Source organism: Gossypium arboreum, chromosome 11 (assembly GCF_025698485.1).
Source record: "Gossypium arboreum isolate Shixiya-1 chromosome 11, ASM2569848v2, whole genome shotgun sequence".
In the NCBI taxonomy this organism is placed as follows: Eukaryota; Viridiplantae; Streptophyta; class Magnoliopsida; order Malvales; family Malvaceae; genus Gossypium; species Gossypium arboreum.
The window spans coordinates 127,719,259-127,738,563 of record NC_069080.1 but is presented as its reverse complement, the minus strand read 5'-3'; the positions used below and the strand labels follow the sequence as shown (position 1 = coordinate 127,738,563).

The 19,305-nt window shown below is 35.6% G+C and overlaps 1 protein-coding gene across 1 annotated transcript; it reads right to left on the bottom strand.

Moving 5' to 3' along the window:
* Window positions 1-15,420: 15,420 nt before the first annotated feature.
* On the bottom strand, window positions 15,421-17,755 carry LOC108473068 (indole-3-acetic acid-amido synthetase GH3.17-like). The gene is made up of 4 exons (XM_017774630.2): window positions 17,358-17,755; window positions 17,141-17,242; window positions 16,188-16,987; window positions 15,421-16,112 (listed from the first exon to the last, which is right to left on the bottom strand). The coding sequence occupies exons 1-4, from the start codon at window positions 17,651-17,653 to the stop codon at window positions 15,556-15,558; spliced, it is 1,755 nt and encodes a 584-aa protein (XP_017630119.1). The 5' UTR covers window positions 17,654-17,755; the 3' UTR covers window positions 15,421-15,555.
* Between the last annotated feature and the right edge of the window lie 1,550 nt (window positions 17,756-19,305).

The following is a 19,305-nucleotide window of genomic DNA, read 5'->3' as shown; positions in this document are numbered from 1 at the left end:
TTAGCCTGCCAATTTTGACCATTAAAATTAGCCTGCCAATTTTGACCAGTACCATTCCAACTTTGACCAGTACCATTAGCCTGCCAATTTTGACCATTACCATCATTGCCATTCCAATTTTGACCATTACCAGTTGGAAATCGAGAGCCACCAAACGTCGATACTCCTTGTTGTGCGAGCGAATCTTCAGCCGGCGATTGTTCATCTCATGAATAACAGTAGTAACACCTTTGAGCAAGGTGACCAAACCGGCTGCATATTTGACACTGTATCTGGGGTCGAAAATCGCGACCACGACCACGAAAAGAAGACCATCCACCACGAGAAGAGCCATCAACCACCGGCGACTGTGATCCTTTAACGAGATTCACCGCATCAGCACATCTTGAATAGTCCTTTCCTGACGAGCTTCACACTCAAGGAGAGTATCAACAACACGTTGAAACGGAAGAGACTTCGAGGAGAGCGAGACAAAACAACAGTGTCATACTCAGACGACAGACCCGCAAGCAAAATCGCCGTCTGCTCAGCCTCTGAAATCTGAGAACCGGATGCTGCAAGGAGAGCACACAAACCTTTAATTTTATCAACATAGGATCAGATGGAGAGACTACCTTTCTTGAGGGAATGAAGTTCGTGTCGAAAATGCGACTGCTTCGCACTCGTATCAGTAGCAAACAAACTGGTGGCCACGATCCACACATCACAAGTCATACAAACATCCATGAAAGATGATAGAAAAGATGAGCTAATGGTAGAGAGAAGCCACGACGTGAGAAGAGTATCTTGTTGCTCAAAAATAAGGGAAGACGGATTGACACTAAGCGTACCGTCGGATGACTGAACAAACTTCGTCGGAGCAGTCAAGGAGCCGTCAAGAAAACTAAGGAGACCATATCCAGCAAGAATAAAACGCACCTACTGTTGCCATTGAAGAAACATCCGTTCGTCAAACTTCATGACATCATGACGAGGAAACGAAGAGATAACACGATCACCGGCGAAGACTGAACCATTCGGCTCAATCGACTCAGAGTCAGCAGAGTGTACGGTGGCCATGCCCAAGAACTACCAAGCGAATGATACCATGATAGAAGATCTAAAATAATAGAAAGAAAGTATAGACAATGAAGAGAATGAAAGCAGAAAATGAATCTTTTAATCTGAAATTGATATTTTTTTTCTATGCTGATACAAGCAAGAATATATACACGTGAAAAGTGAGATAACTGAAGCTAACAACTCCAACTGTATTACAGCTGGACTAACAACCTAACTGATTAATATATCGTTTCTCTAACAATCACTAACGATTTTACAGGTTCAATTTGATATAATATGGGACCACTTTGCAAACCAATCAATAATGGGCAATCAACGGCTTAATCAAATATAGATATAGCCTTCTAGCCTCTCTTAAAATATAATACTTTAATTTAGTCCATTTTAACCATTTATTTAAATGAAAGCTTTTATTTTTGGTCCCTCTTAAAAAATAAAAATTTAATTTAAACCATTTTAACACCAAATTTTTTAGCTTTGCCCCCTTAAAAAATTTAATTATACTTTTAACTTCCTAATATAAAATGTCTTACTTCAGCCCTCGAAGCAAACCTTGGGGACTAAGCATAAAGGATAAATAACTGATTCCCTCATGAGGATCATCTCCTTATCTCATTTCATATTCTTTGCAACCTTGTTTACTTACTTTGTTATAATGCTTTCTCATAGACTTAAATATCGAAAAATGTCTAGGAGCATAAACTCTAATGTCTCCCAACTTATGATCGTCTTGCAAGAACTTGAGAACAATCGAGCCACTTCCAAACTTAATCCGTCACCAAATATACATAAACACAATTATAAGGTCTTTTTATTCATTTTATTTGATTTTAATGGGGTGGATGGTGTTGGGACTAAGTAGAATCAATCTATATCTTAAACTTATTTTTTTCTGAGAGTAACTATTATAGCATTTTATTAATTAATGAAAGAGTTCGCTACATCAGCAATTACTAACCTACAAATGTCCAAAGGATAATCCTCAATACGATTAGTACAAGATCAACAATATTATGGAGGTTAAATTCACTTTGCGTAAAATTATTATTTTTGACCTTAAAACCTTTTAATTATACCTCGACCCTTAACTCAAAATTCTTTACTTCATCTTTGCTCGTTAGAAATTGGCCTCAAATTCCCAAACCAATTAATGCAACGTCAACAATTGCATGCACCAACTTGGGTGCGAAGTCATGAGTGGCTAATTTGAGAGCAATTGTGTAATAGCTCTTGCGTATCTTTTTGGGTGCGAGTTGTAAGCTTTTGGGATTGTATTTTGAGTTTTAAAGTACGTCTAATGATCAGCTTGTTATAATGAAAATTTTTATCATCTTTGCCTACTGAGGTAGGCTTTCGGTACCCTGATGAAAGGAGTGATGGAAGAATTCTAAAGTGCATTGGTTGTGATGCGTGAACATTTAGAGTGAGACATTTACTTCTTGGATGGTTCCACGGTTACGAGTGCTACTGTAATGTCACCATCAACTGATCCAAATTTTGATTCCACTAAGTTATGTCATATGCAAGAGAGGCTTAACAGTGCTAAGCAAACGAGGTTTGTTGCATGGCAAGTATAAGGAGAAGCTTGATTTCTATTAGCACTATGTCTTTGGAAAACAAACCCAAGACATGTTTAGCTCTAGGATTCACAAAATCAAAGGTACATAAGATTATATCCGTTTCAATCTTTGGGACCCTTCTACAATAATTTCAAATGGTGGTTACAAATATCTACTAACCTGTTATTGATAGCTACTCAAGAAAGGTTTGGGTGTATTTCCTGATGCACAAGGACCAATGTTTTTCAATTTCAAGCAATTTAAGGCATTGATCGAAAACAATACAAGGAAGAAAATCAAATGACTTTGAATGAATAATGGCTTAGAGTATTGCTTAGGTGAACTTAATGAGTTCTACAAAATGAAGAAGAGGTGAGACATCGGGCTACTCGTCATACACCATAGCAAAATGGAGTTGCAAAATACATGGACATGACTCTCTTGGAGTGAGCTCATTCTATGCGATCAAATGCTAAGCTTGGCAAAGACTTTTGGACTAAAGTTGTAAATACTACATACTATCTGATAAAAATATCTTTATCTACATCTATTGAGCTAAAGACACCTAAGGAAGTATGCTCTAGTTCTCTTGCCGATTACTCTAGTTTAGGAGTGTTTGGCTACCCTGCTTATATTCATATTAATAAGGGCCAACCTAAACCCAGTGAACAAAAATGTATATTTCTTGGATATGTGTTGGGATTTGACAACAGTAAAAGAAAAGAAAAAGATAGAGAATAAAGGAGCAAGAAGCTTGACATAATTTACTTGCTCACAAAAGTGCATCAAGGAAGCAATCTGCTTTACACAAATAATATGCTTTCTCATTCAATATGAAAATAATACATTTATAATCAAAATAAATCACCAAATATTCAACTAATCTCACTAATCAACATTGGGACTATTAAAACATTGCTTGTACACATGAATAAGTTGATTTATCAGTTCAATCATCACCTAAATCTATCAAAACATTAACAACTAAGTTCATTTTCAACCAAACTAAATTACATTGCAACTAAAACAAAAAATATGTTGCCGCAACATGCACAATTGCTGTAGCATGCATACAAGATGTATGTACTCAACAAAATCATCATAATAGTATGCACTTTAACAAAACATAACAGCAACAAGGTTGGCTATTTTCAACACTCCTCCTTGGCATCTATGTTGAAAATACCAATCATTCATCAAGTTTTTTTTTAGTTTGGCAGTCCTTAGATGATTTGTTTCAAGCTGACTCTGCTCAAACAATTCATTTTCAACCTTGGCTTCATTCTCAACCAAATCTAACTTACACACTTGACTATTCCATTCTTTTGTGCCAAAGAGTTGTTCATCAAATGGAGTCTTCTCCTTCTTCACAGCCTTGGTTGGAAACTTGCCTTCACACACATCTTGCCTCGTTTCTTTGTTTATTACAATCCTATTTCTTCTTGCACATACTCCCTCTTGCTGTGGAGTGTCTTCATGCACATACCCCATCAACTCCTCCTTCAGCTTATCCCAAGCTTGTTTAGGATTCTCACAGGGGTGAACTTCTGCTCTCTCTTTTACAAGTAGCCCTCAAAGATAACAAACTTTAATAGCCTCTTGTCTTTTTTAACAAGCAATAGAAGCAAAAAAAAAAATCCCTTAAAGACTTGCGCTCATGATACAATTTGTTGGGGTTTCGATATCAGCAAAAGAAGAGAACAAGATAGAGAACAAAGGAGCAAGAAGCTTGACATAATTTACTTGCTCACAAACGTGTAGCAAAGAAGCAATCTATTTTACACAACTGATATGTTTTCTTATTTAATATGAAAACATTATATTTATAATCAAAATACATTTCCAAATATTCAACTAATTCCACTAATCATCATTGGGAATATGAAAACATTGCTTGTACACATGAATAAGCTGACTTATCAGCTCAATCATCAGCTAAACCCATCAAAACATTAACAACTAAGTTCATTTTCAGCCAAACTAAATTAATTTGTAACTAAAACATAAAATATGTTGCTGCAGCATGCACAATTGCTATAAGCATGCATGCAAATTATGCGCTCAAAAAATCATCATAGCAGTATGCACTTTAACAAAAACATAACAGTAGCATGGTTGGTTGTTTTCAACAATATGCCCAAGGGGTGAAGCGATATAGGTTGTGGTGTCCTAATCTAGGGTCTCCAGAATTTATAATCAGCAGAGATGTGACATTTGATGAGCCATCCATGCTTTGATCGATCACTAATTCCCAATAAAAAGAGTTAGATAAAATCAAAGATCACGGTGTTAAGAAATAGGTGGAGCGTTAGGTGGACACTCCTATTTTTATGGAAGGTATGTCAACCCAAGATGAATCATGATGAGGTGCTAGATTTTCATGAAGGCATGAAATCTCAAGAACAATAATATAACATTTCCACTAGAAGAGTGAGGAGACAAATTAAACTTGTAACACCCCTTATCCAATCTAAAGACTCGATTAGACAAAGAGCGTCACATTGGTCTTAGCTCGATGATCCAATCGATCAATCATATGATCAAAACACATTAACATGTAAGTTATGAATATCAATTAAATCATTTCAAATATCTATAAATCATTACAAATGAAAACCAAGCTCAAATGGGTCTTAAAACGTCAATTGGGAGTCGAATAAAAAAATACTAAACCCATGTCTCGAGACATGCCTCCCTTGAATCTAATTTAGCAATTGGCTTTGAATTTCATGAGACTCAGGTGCCATATCTTGAGACTTTACCCTTTATGTCTCCAAACATGCTCCCTATGTTTTAAGACATATACACAAATTCTTCATCCTATCTCGAGACTTATAAATAGAATTGTAAAAAACAAACACTTTTAAGTCATACAAACATGTTTCAAAAGGTACCTAAGCACACTACACATATACTGTCACACTCGGATTTGTTAAGTCTTAAGTTATTTGGGAAAATTATGAATTAAATTCAAAATTTTTCTAAGCTGGTAGGTTCTTTTAGTAATTAAGGTTAATTAGTAGATTAATTTTGAAAAAGGTTGGGTTTCAACCATAGTTCCGTTAGTATTGAACTAAATATATTAGTGGGAGACATGATGGTTAAGGTATTTCAAAGTGGCAGTAAATTGGTTTTGGTGTTACAAAGGAGAAGCATTCTTCTCTAAGGACAATTCTTTTGTTTTTATGTTCTTCTTCTTTTCTCTCTTGTTTGCCATGGAAAAGAGAAAGATTGAGGAATATCCGTGCATGAAGGGGAGAGACTAAGGATTACGTTTTAGAAATTGGAAATCATGGATGTTGGTTATGGTAGGGATTGACCTGATTAAGTAACGAACAAGTAAAAATAGTGAAAGAAATTCAGAAATTGAACACACAAATTGATACAATCTAGCCTCGGTTTACTAAGTTGGTCGTTTTCATTGCCCGATCGTCTAACAATGAAGTTTCGTTCATTTTGTAAAGGTAGGAGGATATTTAGCTATGGATGGGAATCGATGTACAATTAGGTTCAAAAGGGGTTAGGTTTAATGTTTTGGGTTTAGCTATTAGGGAAGAATTAGCATAAGTTGATATTAATTCAGCTAAGATGGAAAATAGAATAAAAGGGGCTTAAAAAACAAGACTGAACCAACATTATGCTTAAGTGCTGACCCAAAACTTATACGTTCTTAAGATAGCTTAGTGAAGGAAAAGATAGAAATCTCGACCCACTATCTATAAAATATAGGAACCTTGGTATAAAGGGTTCGAATGCCACACTGCTAAAGTGATGAGTTCGGTTTAAAGAACTAGGTTGACGCCACTAGCTACGCAAATAAGTCACCAGAGTCTTTGGACGAAATTGAGAGAAGTTAATCTCACGAAACACTTAGTTTCATTCATAAAATGGTCAAAAGTATTTTACAAGGTGAAATGAGCCAAAATTTATAAGCAATATATAGGATAGCCGAATAGGCCCTTAAGGTAGCTAAATGGTTAGCTGAAAATTCTAGAATTCTTTAGAAAGGTTCCTTGAAGTTTCTTGTGCATGGAGAACGGCAATGGCAGCTTCTAAATGCCTTAATTCAACTGGAAAAATTAAATGGAATGATTGGAAGCTGAAATGTATTAAGTAGGTTCGGCCATATGCTTGAATGTTTTTTAATTGTGCTGCTTGGTTCAGCCGAATGGTCTTGGAAGTAAATGAGCTACTTAGGGCACTTCATTGGTCATGAGGTGTGAACAAGTTGAATTGAGTAGTCATATGTGTGTGGATAAGAAAAATCGAATAGTCAATGGTGTGAAAGGAATAATTGGCTGGTGTGAAAAGCCTTAAACTTGCCTTGGGCAGTCAATTGGCCATCTTGGAGAGTTGAAGGGCTTGGATGAATGGTCATTTGGGAGACACCAAGGATTAGCACACCTTCATTAATCTATCCATACACCTATGCCGTCCAAGGAGGAGTGTACTTACACTAAATAAATCAGCAAATTAAGTTCCCTTTGGACAAATTAATTCAGCAACATAAAACACATTAAACCTGCACTATAAATTCGGCCAAGTATATTTAAGCCTTGTAATGGGTTAAGACACATTAAAAACTCACAATTAATTAAATACTTAATTAGAACATAATTAAACACTTAATTAATTATATTGTCCAGATTATGACAAAATAATAACTAAAACTAAATAACTAATTTTAACTAAAGACAAATTAAATATCTTATTCCAGCAATAAACGCAAGCTAAAGTAAGCTAAAAACAACCTTATTGAGCTAAGATTGAGATGGTTGAGCTTGAAAGAGATTGCAAGGCTTGCTCGGCTTGCTGGTCCAAGAACTTTCAAGAAGACCAGTAACGGTTTCACCCCACACTCTATCAACTAAAGCTATTGTTACGTCTTTGAACCTCTTAGCCCGAGCTCGGGTTATTAGACCTAAAGGTAACTCGAGCTGATCCATGTCAGCTCTTGCTAGCTCTTGGGACTTAGCTATATCATTCCCCCTTCTTCAAAGCGATTTGTCCTCAAATCATCGCCTACATCATATAGAGATAAATCAAATACGTTAAAGCTCGCGCTTATGTTGTACTCACCTAAAAGGTCGAGCTTGTAAGGATTCTCGTTAATTCGTTCCAACACTTGAAAGGGTCCATCGTCTTTTGGTAGTCGTTTTGACCTCCATTGAGCTAAAAACCGTTCCTTCCTCATGTGAACCCAAACCCAATCTCTAGGTTCAAACACGACTTGCCTCCTTCCTTTGTTAGCCTTGCACATGTATTGTTCAGTTCTCGCCTCAATGTTGGCCTTTAATGTTGGCCCTTACTTTTTGGTGTAGTTGCTTCACGTACTCAGCCTTTCGTTTAACATCTACATGAACAAGCTAATAATTAGGTAAAGGAATTAAATCAAGGAGATTCAAAGGGTTGAAACCATAAACAATTTTGAAAAGTGAGTGTTTAGTTACTGAAAAACTTGATGTATGGCAAACACTCATTCTATGAATTAAGGTTCTTCCGAATGATAGCTCGCAGCAAGGTATACAAAATGTGGTTCACCACCTCCATTTGGCCATCCATTTTGGGGTGACAAGTTGTTGAGAACAGTAGCTTCATTCCTAGCTTTCCCCACAACGACCTCCAGAAGTGACTAAGGAATTTTGTGTCTCGATCAGAGACAATTGTTCTTGGGATTCCATGCAACCTTACAACTTCCCTAAAGAACAAATTAGCAACATTAAAGGAATCATCAGTTTTCGAACAAGCTATAAAATAAGATATCTTGGAAAATCTATCTACAACAATAAAGATTGAATCTTTTCTGGTTTTAGTCTTAGGTAATCCAAGGACAAAGTCTATGGAAAGGTCGGCCTATGGCTCTTTGGTATTGGTAGTGGCGTGTATAGTCAATGTAGGTTGATCTTGGATTTTGCTTTCTTGCACGTCACGCATTGGGTGCAGATTTTCCCGACATCCCTCTTCATCCTCAGCAAAAAGAAATGCTCTTGGAGCATGGCCAAGGTCTTGGCTACTCCGAAATGGCCCATGAGGCTGCCACTATGTGCCTCACTCACCAGTACATTTCAAATTAAACCTTGCGAAACGCAAAGCTTGTCTTATCGAAAGAGGAAGCCGTCACACCTGTAAAACTTATCAACAGTGATATTTTCACAAGATCTATAAATTTGCCCAAAATCAACATCAGCAGTATACAAGTCTTTCAAGAAAACAAATCCATGTAATTTAGAGTCCAAATAAGATAAAAGAGTATATCGTCTTGACAACGCATCAGCCACTATTTTTTCCTTACATTTCTTGTACTTTATAATATAAGGAAAAGATTCTAAAAATTCTACCCACTTAGCATGTTGCTAGTTTAATTTATTTTGGCTCTTGAGATGCTTCAATGCTTCATGATCCGAATAGATTACGAACTCCTTGGGCCACAAATAGTGTTGCCAAGTTTCTAAGGCTCGAATCAGGGTGTACATCTCTTTGTCATATGCCGGGTAGTTTAACGGGGCTCTGCTCAACTTCTCCCTAAAATAGGCCACAAGTCTCCCGTCTTGAGTTAGCACGGCTCCTATCCCGACACCTAAAGTATCACATTCAATTTCAAACATTTTAAAAAAGTTTGGCAAAACTAATGCAAATGTGCATTAGTTAAACAATATTTAATAGAACAATGAAAAGCTAAAGACTTCTTGATCACACTCATTAAAGGTGTGGCCAAAGAGCTAAAGTTCAGGACGAATCACCTATAAAAGCTCGCCAAGCCATGGAAGCTCCTCACTTGGCTTATGCTTGTTGGTCTAAGCCATTCTTGGATTGCTTTCACCTTGTCTTGGTCTACCTCAAATTCCTCCGAACTGATTACAAACCCTAAGAAAATAACCTTATTAGTGCAAAAGGTGCATTTCTTAATATTAGAATACAAAGTTTCCTTTTGAAGAACTTCCAAAACAGCTTTCGAATGCAACACATGATCATCTAATGATTTGCTATAAATAAGTATATCATTAAAATAGACAACACAAATTTTTCCAATGAAAGAACGTAAAACATGATTCATAAGTCGCATGAAGGTGTTGGGTGCGTTGGTCATTCGGCATGACCAACCACTTGTACAAACCATGTTTCGTCTTAAATGCAGTTTTCCACTCGTCACATTCGCACATCCAAATTTGGTGATACCCACTCTTAAGGTCGATCTTAGAAAACAGTTGGGCACCACTTAACTTGTCTAACATATCATCTAGACGCGGTATTAGATGTCAGTACTTGATAGTTATCTTTGTTCACCGCGTGGCAGTCCATGAACGTGCGTCACATTTTGTCTTTTTTTTTTGCACCAATAATACTCGTACGATGCAAAGACTGAGGCTTTCTCATATGAACCCATTCTCCATAAGCTTGGTCACTTGCCTTTGCAACTCTTAGGTTTCCTTTGGGTTGCTACGATAAGTCGGGTAATTCGGTATGACAACTTCAAGAATGAAGTCAATTTGGTGTTCAATCCCTCGAATGGGTGGCAACCCATTAGGGACTTCATTCGAAAACACATCATTAAATTCCTTCAAAAGAGATACAATCGAAGAGGGAAGATTTTAATCTAAATCGTTAGTGTTCAAAAGGGATTCCTTGTACATGAGTACAAGTATGGGTTGCTTCAACAAATAAGACTTTCGAATATCACTCTTCTTTGCATAAACACTCATTTTGCTGAACTCTTTTTCTTCACTCGTTTTGTTTTCACGCTCCTTGCTCTTTTCTCTTGGTTTGTTCACTTGTTTTCCTTTCTTTTCTATCTCTTTTTCACTCTTCTCTTTTTGTTTACTCTCTTTAAATTTTTTAATGGAATCTCTTGGCTTCAATTGATCTTCATAAACTTGTCTTGGCATCAATGGAGCTAAAGTCATACTTTCCTGAGGTGTTTGAAAGTGTAGCGATTTGTATAGCCATCATGGATAACTTTGCGATCAAATTGCCACAGACGCCCCAACAACAGATGACCGACATGCATGGGTACCACGTCACAAAGAACCTCGTCATTGTACTTGTCGATGGAAAAAGAAACTAAGACTTGTTTGGTCACCTTCAATTCTCTACCGTCGTTGAGCTATTGAAGTTTGTAGGGATGAGAATGCTTAGTTGTTAGCAAACCGAGTTTTTCCACCATCAAAGTACTGGCTACATTTGTGCAACTTCCGCCATCCACGATCAAACTACACATCTTACCTTGGACATGGCAACATGTATGGAAGATATTCTCTCTTTTTTGCTCATTCTCCATGCTTTAATGGCTTAGACTTCGTTTAATAATGAGGATTTTGCCATCAACAGTGTATTCAAGTTCTTCCTCTTCATCGGTGGTTACGTCTGATTCTTCGTCTTTTTCTTTTTCCAACTCAATTTCACCATTGGGTTTCACAATCATATTGCTTCGATTAGGGTACTGGCTGGTGATATGCCCCCTCCCTAAACATTTGAAGCATTTGATATCTCTTGATTGGTTTGGAAAGGCTACGTCCTTGCCCTTGCTAGTTTCGCCAATAGGCTTGCTAGGCTTTGCAAACACCCCTTGATCTTTCGCACAGTTTGGTAGATCTTTCTTACCCGTTCCTTAACCCCATTTTAAAGTGGCGTTGGAGTTGAGAAAGGTCTGGATGGATCCTTTTCTCTTTAATTACTTCTTGACCTTTATGATGAAGTGCACCAGGTCGACTACTTCGACATAATATTGAAGCTCTACCACATTAGCGATGTCACGGTTAAGACCGGCTAAAAATTTGGCCATGGTCACCTCTCAATCTTCCTCCACATTCGCACGGATCATGGCAATCTTCATCTCTTTGAAGTAGTCGTCTATGCTTCGATTACCTTGCATAAGGTTTTGAAGTTTCTGATAAAGTTCACGATGATAATAGGAAAAGATAAATCTCTTACACATTACAGCTTTCATCTCGGCCCAAGTGGATATTGGTCGCTCTCCGTTCCTTCTCTGACTTATAGTTAACTGATCCCAACAGATCATGGTATAGTCAGAGAACTCAATCGCCGCTAACTTTACTTTCTTACTCTCCGAGTAGTTGTGGCACTCGAAGACCAACTCTATTTTCTTCTCCCATTCAAGGTACACCTCCGGGTCGTATTTACCTTGGAATGGAAGTATGGATAGCTTGATACTTTTCAAGTCGTCATTAACACATCTTTGTTCCTTAGGACCCCGATTCCTTTGACCACGTTGTTGTTCACTTTGGTTTGATGCTTGGCCACTTTCCATCTCACTTGGGTCGTAGAGATCATCATCATGGAGTCTCGTTCGCCCCCGCTCTTGTCTTAGACCTTGGGGCGTTCTTTCCCGCTGATCCCTCTCCTCGACTCGATCTAAATGTTCATTGATAGATTTGAGCTCGTTTCTGAGCATTCAATGAAATTCCCGTAAGAGGGCTTGTTGGCCTAAATTAGGTACTCTACCCCTTCCGAGTGCAACATTCCTTATTGGCTGTCAAACGCCTCCTTCTGCCATATTGCAGTTGGGACTTCTTGACATAATTCTTTAACCTCACCACAAGTCCTCATGCTCACTTGAAAAGAAAGAGCAGATGTCACTCACACTCGTGTTTGTACTCTTTTCGGCTTTTACCTCCTCTCTAATGTGCTCACACACTAGTTCATTTTCCCGCTTGTTTCTTCTCTCGTAATTCGTATAAGACTCGATGAGACTTTATCTCTAGCCTAGAGGGTCGATTTCAATTGGTTAACAAAGGTAATGTTGTTTCCGGTGTAAGGTTGGCTAAAAGAAACAAAAATGGGTTATAGAGTGTGGAGTGAAAGGTAAATAGGGGTAATGGCAAAGATGGATGACCGGGAACTACAAATGCTGAATCCAAACTTTGCAACACATCGAGAGACTTCGGAATGTCAAATATCAAAGAATTGAACGAACTCTTTTTTTTTAATTTCTTGTATATATATATATATATATATATATATATATTTAAGTACAATAAGATTACTTACAATGTAAAATCTCAATACACGATTTTTTTACGAACCTAATCCAAGGTTGTTTTGAACGTCTGAACTTCTTATTTTGGGTAGCTCTGATACCAATTGATGGGATCTAGCCTCGGTTTATTGATTTGAGTTACTTTAATTGCCCGATCACCTAATGATGAAGTTTCATTCATTTTGTAAAAGTAGGAGGATATTTGACTATTGATGGGAATTGATGTGCAATTACGTTCAAAAGGGGTTAGGTTTAATGTTTTAGGTTCAACTATTAAGGAAGAATTAGCATAAGTTGACATTAATTCAGCTAAGATGGAAAATGGAATAAAAGAGGCTTAAGAAACAAGAGTGAACCAACACTATACTCAAGTGCTGACCCAAAACTTATACATTCTTAAGATGGCTTGGTGAAGGAAAAGATAGAAACCTTGACCCACTATCTATAGAAGATAGGAACCTTGGTATAAATGGTTCGAATGCCACATTGCTAAAGTGATGAGTTCGGTTTAAAGAACTAGGTTGACGCCACTAGCTATGTAAATAAGTCAACAGAGTTTTTGGACGAAATTGAGAGAAGTTAATCTCACAAAATACTTAGTTTCATTCATAAAATGGTCAAAAGTCTTTCACAATGTGAAATGAGCTAAAATTTATAGTCAATACGTGGGATAGCCGAATAGGCTCTTAAGGTAGCTAAATGATTAGCTAAAAATTCCAGAATTCTTTAAGAAGGTTCCTTGAAGTTTCTTGTGCATAGAGAACGGCAATGGCAGCTTCTAGATGCCTTAATTCAACTGGAAAAATTCAATGGAATGATTGGGAGCTAAAATGCATTAAGTAGGTTCGGCCATTTGCTTGAATGTTCTTTAATTGTGTTGTTTGGTTCAGCCGAATGGTCTTGGGAGTAAATGAGCTACTTAGGTCACTTCATTGTTCATGAGGTGTCAACAAGCTTAAATGAGTAGTCATATGTGTGTGAACAAGCAAAACTGAATAGTTCTTGGTGTGAAAGGAATAATTGGCTGGTGTGAAAAGCCATAAATTTGCCTTAGGCAGTCAATCAGCCATCTTGGAGAGTAGAAGGGCTTGGCCAAATGGTCATTTGGGAGACACCAGGATCAGCACACCTTCATAATCTATTCATGCACCTATGCCGTCCAAAGGGGGGTGTACCTGCACCAAATAAATCAGCAAATTAAGTTCCTTTTGGACAAATTAATTCGACAGCATAAAACACATTAAACCTACACCATAAATTCAGCCAAACATATTTAAGCCTTGTAATAGGTTAAGACACATTAAAAACTCACAATTAATTAAGTACTTAATTAGAACATAATTAAACACTTAATTAATTATATTGTCCAGATTATGATAAATTAATAACTAAAACTAAATAACTAATTTTAACTAAAGACAAATTAAATATCTTATTCCAGCATAATAAACGCAAGCTAAAGTAAAATAAAAACGAGCTTATTGAGCTAAGATTGAGATGGTTGAGCTTGAAGGAGATTGCAAGGCTTGCTTGACTCGCTGGTCCAAGAGCTTTTAAGAAGGCCAGCAACAGTTTCGCCCCACACTCTATCAACTAAGGCTACTATTGCGTCTTTGAACCTCTTAGCCCGAGCTCGGGTTATTGGACCTAAAGGTAGCTCGAGTGGATCCATGTCAGCTCTTGGTAACTCTTGGGACTTATCCGTATCACAAATTTAAAATGAAAAAAACCCCTCCAAAGAGGATAAAAAACCAAGAGCAAAGATAATTTTACTATAATGACAAAAAAACGAAAAGTACAAAAGATGGAGATAAAAACTAAACCCCAAAAACCCAAAAACAAAGAACCCTCAAAACATAAACACAAAATTCTCTAAAAGCGTTATGAGTTGTAATCTCTAATGGGTGTATTTTCTAATGTTGTAAAATAGCCTATTTATAGGCTAAATTCATAGAATTCATAGGTCAAATAATAATAAAATAATCTAAACTAATCAGAGTTTGATTAAAATAAATAAAAAGAGTTTAACTCAAATATTATTTCTCAAATTTGACTGAAATAGGAGTCATACTCAACAGGTAAGTTTTCTAATCTCTTTGCATTAGTATATTCAAGAAAAAAAAGAAGGTAGTTAATGATTTTAGTAAATTATTGGTTCTATTTTGTTTCGGATAAAATGACGAATAATCATTCAAATGGCATTTGCATGCAAATAAATTATGACTTTTGTGATAATGAATGGTCTCAGTTAGATTTTAGTATAGTTGTTGTGTTGTATTGATTAAGGAGGCTCGTGTAGCAAGGAAAAAGACTTAGAAAATAGAATTGGCGATGACGCCCAGGTGAATTCTTGGACTCAAATCTTAAATGGATGTATTTTGTGTCATTAATATACTAGATATGATGAAGTAATGTTTTACCAATAGTGAATCAACTTGTGGAGAAGTGTTTATGCCTTACGTGTATTTGGGGTATTGAATGTAAATACGGTTTGAATGAATCTGATCATGATTGAAGTGATGAGTGTTTTGGCCTGATGTATGTTGTGTAATAGATGCAATTGTATGTATGGTGCATAAATGGTATGAAAGGCATACTCTATGTTTAGACGGTACATGTTGGCTGAATGTTCGAATATGTATGCATAGTCAACATGTCGAAGAATATAGGTATTTTCTTTGTTACTATTGTTTAATGTGCAAATGGCTGTACGCATTCAGGAATATTATTATCGTTTTGCTATGCGCATTCGCCAGTATGATTGGTAAGTTGTTGAAAGATTGATTCAATATGTTTTAACATAAATTTATTAACGCATGTAATTTAAATCGTATTCCATTATTTAATTCAAATATAAATAGTATTTAATCCAAAGGTTGTTTTGAATCTAACAAAAAACAACATTTTAAGTATTGTCAAGCCATACCTGCAATATCCAGCTTAAAACATAGTTTTGGGGCTGAAAAACTTCCCCACCATCCCTGAATTTAATATCTTTACTGCTTCCTCAGATTTAAGGCAACTAGGTGGCTTGTACTGGGCAACGGAAACTCCCTTCGATACATAGAAATCCATGAGTTCATCAAAGGTTCCATGTTTAACCACCCTTAACTCTAAAGCTGAAATTGCACCACCTTTCCTATGTGATTTATACGTAAAATCAAAGGATTCTTCCACTATACAGCAGCATTGTTCCATTATCTTTGCATCGAGTTTTGGTAAATCATTTCTGCCTTTCATCTTCAGCTCCCAAAATAATACATATCGACCTGGTGTCAACGAGGTGTCGGCGTAGCTACTACATGTGGTTAACATGATGCCGAGTGGTTCGAGGATGAGTTTTGCTTTCATGATTGCTTTTGAAAGGTCTTCTTCAGTTGTTTTGTCCACATCAATACTCAAAACCACATTTCGTCGTTCCACAAATTGAAACTGAGGAGATTTATTACGGAATCCGGTTACCTTGTGAACATCTCCGACTCTATATCGATATAGACCTGGAAAGACGATTACAACACTTTTATTAGGTGCATACCACTAGTAGCTTTGAGGCCGAGTTAAAGAAACTTTACCAGCCAAAGTTGTGACCACAACTTCGTAATATCGACCAAGCTTCACATTCGCAAGATCGACCGGTTCGTCGTCGGTCCAAGTTTCTTGAGTCTTCCCTTCACCATCTTTACCCACAGGGAGGAATTCAAAGTAAGCCGTATTTAGGAGAAAGGTGTAAGAGACATCAAAGGGCTTGCTTAGTGGTTTTAAATTGATCCCAAAACTAGATTCCGAAGAATTATAAATTGGTGAAACTAAAGGGATCCCTCCTCCATAAAATTCAAGTAATGAAACATATTGGCTCATGGAACCGGTAATGATGCAATGGATATACTTGATTTTAGGCCAAAGTTTCACAATGATCCCTTCCCATGATTTATCTTCAAATATTTGTTGAATCGAATCAGCCAATTTGGGGTTTGGCCTAGTAAGGATCAATGACATGGCATTTTTGCAACCAGGGTCAATAATCCAATCACTGATGTAACCTGTTCTAATGTTACAACATAATTCTCTCCAATAATCTTCTAAGAACTTGATGGTCCTTGCCAAAACCGATGCAAAGGTCGAACCAAACCGTACGACCTCATCGCGCTGTAGTAAACCGGTAAGCAATTGGCAGAACATACTTTGCTTGTTGTCCAAACATAAGATGGTGTCGATAGGACTTGTGCAAAACTTAGCCAGGCCATTTTTGAAGCTTTCGGTCTTGAAATAGAAAGTTGTGAAGAATGATGCTTTTAATCCAGATGGAGTTTCCATCTCTGGTTTGATAAAATATAGGTACAACGATTTGCCTTCATCTGAGCCGCTAAAACATCTGCCAAGAAAATGGAAAAACATTTATTACTTATTTGTTTGATTATGTTGAAAATTGAAGAAAAAAAAAAGAACATGAAGTAAAAGATATTATTATCGAATTACGACCGCTATTGGTACTTCACTGTAATGATAGCTGATTGAATGTACTTACTTTCTGGTCACAAGGTCAGACAGAAGAAGATCGGACATCCTTTTCTCAAAACTTTCAGCTGTCATAGGTATCAACTTCGGCTGCCCCCCAGAAGTACCAGTGCTGTTTCATAAATTAAATGGTTTACTTTGAAAAGTTATGGAATTCTTTCCAAGAGAGAGAGGAAACAAATTTTAATTTTGAATGCCAGAATTGGATTATATATATATATATGTACCTTAGGAGGAACTGGATGATGCGATAAGCCAGAAGGATAGATGAGGTCTCTCCGTTAGCAATCCGATCGATGTAAGGCTTGATATCTTCATAAGTAATAATGGGTACATTTGTTTTGAAGCTTTGGTTGTCAGCTTCGCCATTGGGGAAGAATCTGCTTAGATATTCTGTTCCTGCATTGCTCTTCAGTATCTCCTGCAACACTTGTTCTTGTATTTCCTGAACATTGTTGGTTAAATCTTCCAAAATATTCATTCCATTTTCATATATTTCCTTTATTTCTTTCTCGCTAGCCATCACAGTTGTTGGGACAGTGAAAAGAACAAAGAAGACATCGGAGAGGAAAACTCGAAGAAAAGGAAAACAAATGTAAGAACAAATTAATATTTAATATATAAGATAATATACTATTTTTTTATTTTTTTATATTGATTTTATATATAAATAAATTTAAAATATTTAATTTAGATTTAGACAAGAACATATCAATTCAAGATATAAGTAATATATGTCCCATTGCCATTAGAGAAATATTAAAAGAATATATTTATTGGTTATTACCTCTCAATCTTATCATGTTATTTCAATGATTGCTTCTTATGGGGCCTTCCCTCCATCACTTTGCTAATGGCGACGAAGTTAGGTTATTTAAAAATATTTGGAGAAGACCCAAAGGACACAGCCATCCCCCAAATTATTAATTTACATAAAAAAGTTAAATTAAGAGAATATAAACTTCCAAACCTAACACCATCATTCACATAATTGTTGGTTGGACTTGGAATTTTCTTCAATTTATTGGGTTAGACTTTGGTATTAGTATTTTGGATGGAATAATTTTTTGGGTTGAAATAGAAATCATTATGGCTAATTTTAGTGCCACCAAAAATCTTGAAGTTCCATCAAATGAAAACGAAAAGCCAAATTAGTCCAACAAAACTTACATCACCTTATTCAACCAAAAGGCAAATGTTAAATAAATAAAACAAAAATACTTCGAATATCATTTTTGTTAAAATATTTATTCTTTTAAAAAAATTATAATTAGAATTAAATTGACAAATCTTGTAAACATTGAGAGATAGATTTATTAAATTTTTTTAGATTTAAGATTAAATTCATAGAATGTGTAAACATCGAAGAGTTAAATTTATTAATAGACCAATAAAACAAGGCATATGTTAGACTTCTATTAGACAACTAATGAAATGAAATAGTGACTAAAATCAAAAATTAATAATTGAGTGATCATAATAAAACAAACCAAATAGTTTAGTGAATATTCTTGTACTTTACCTTTATTTTTAAAGTGTTATTTTATTCTATCAATTTTTTTTACTTTTAGTATACATATATATTTTGAAATGATAAAATATATTATTTAATTAATTAAAAATATAAAATTAATATTTTAAAGACATATTTGGCCTTCCAATTTAAAAAAAATTATTTTAACCTTTTTATTTTTAATTTTTTTATCTCTTTTGTTATATATCTCACTAACATAGCATTTTACATATATGTCATGTCAGCAATTAATTAATATTTTTAAAGAAATTTCAAAAACTATAGAATATTATTATAATTTTCATTATTAAATATTTTTATATTGTTTAATAACTTTATATTTTTAATGATTTTTATATTTTTTTGAATTTAAAAATAATTATTGGTGTGGCATACATGTGGATGCCATGTCAACAATGTTAACATTCATTAACTTTTCAATCTATTTTGGGTAATTTGATAAACAATACAAGTTTAAGGGTAAAAAATAAATAGAGGGATAAAATGACTTTTTTTTATAAAGTTGGAGGAGCAAATAAGTCACTAATTATACCTATTTTAAATGGTAATATACTATTTTATAAAAAAATTTAAATAATCTCATTTTAAATTTTAGTAGAAAATTAATGAAATTTAATTTTTTATAACCAAAAAATATTAAA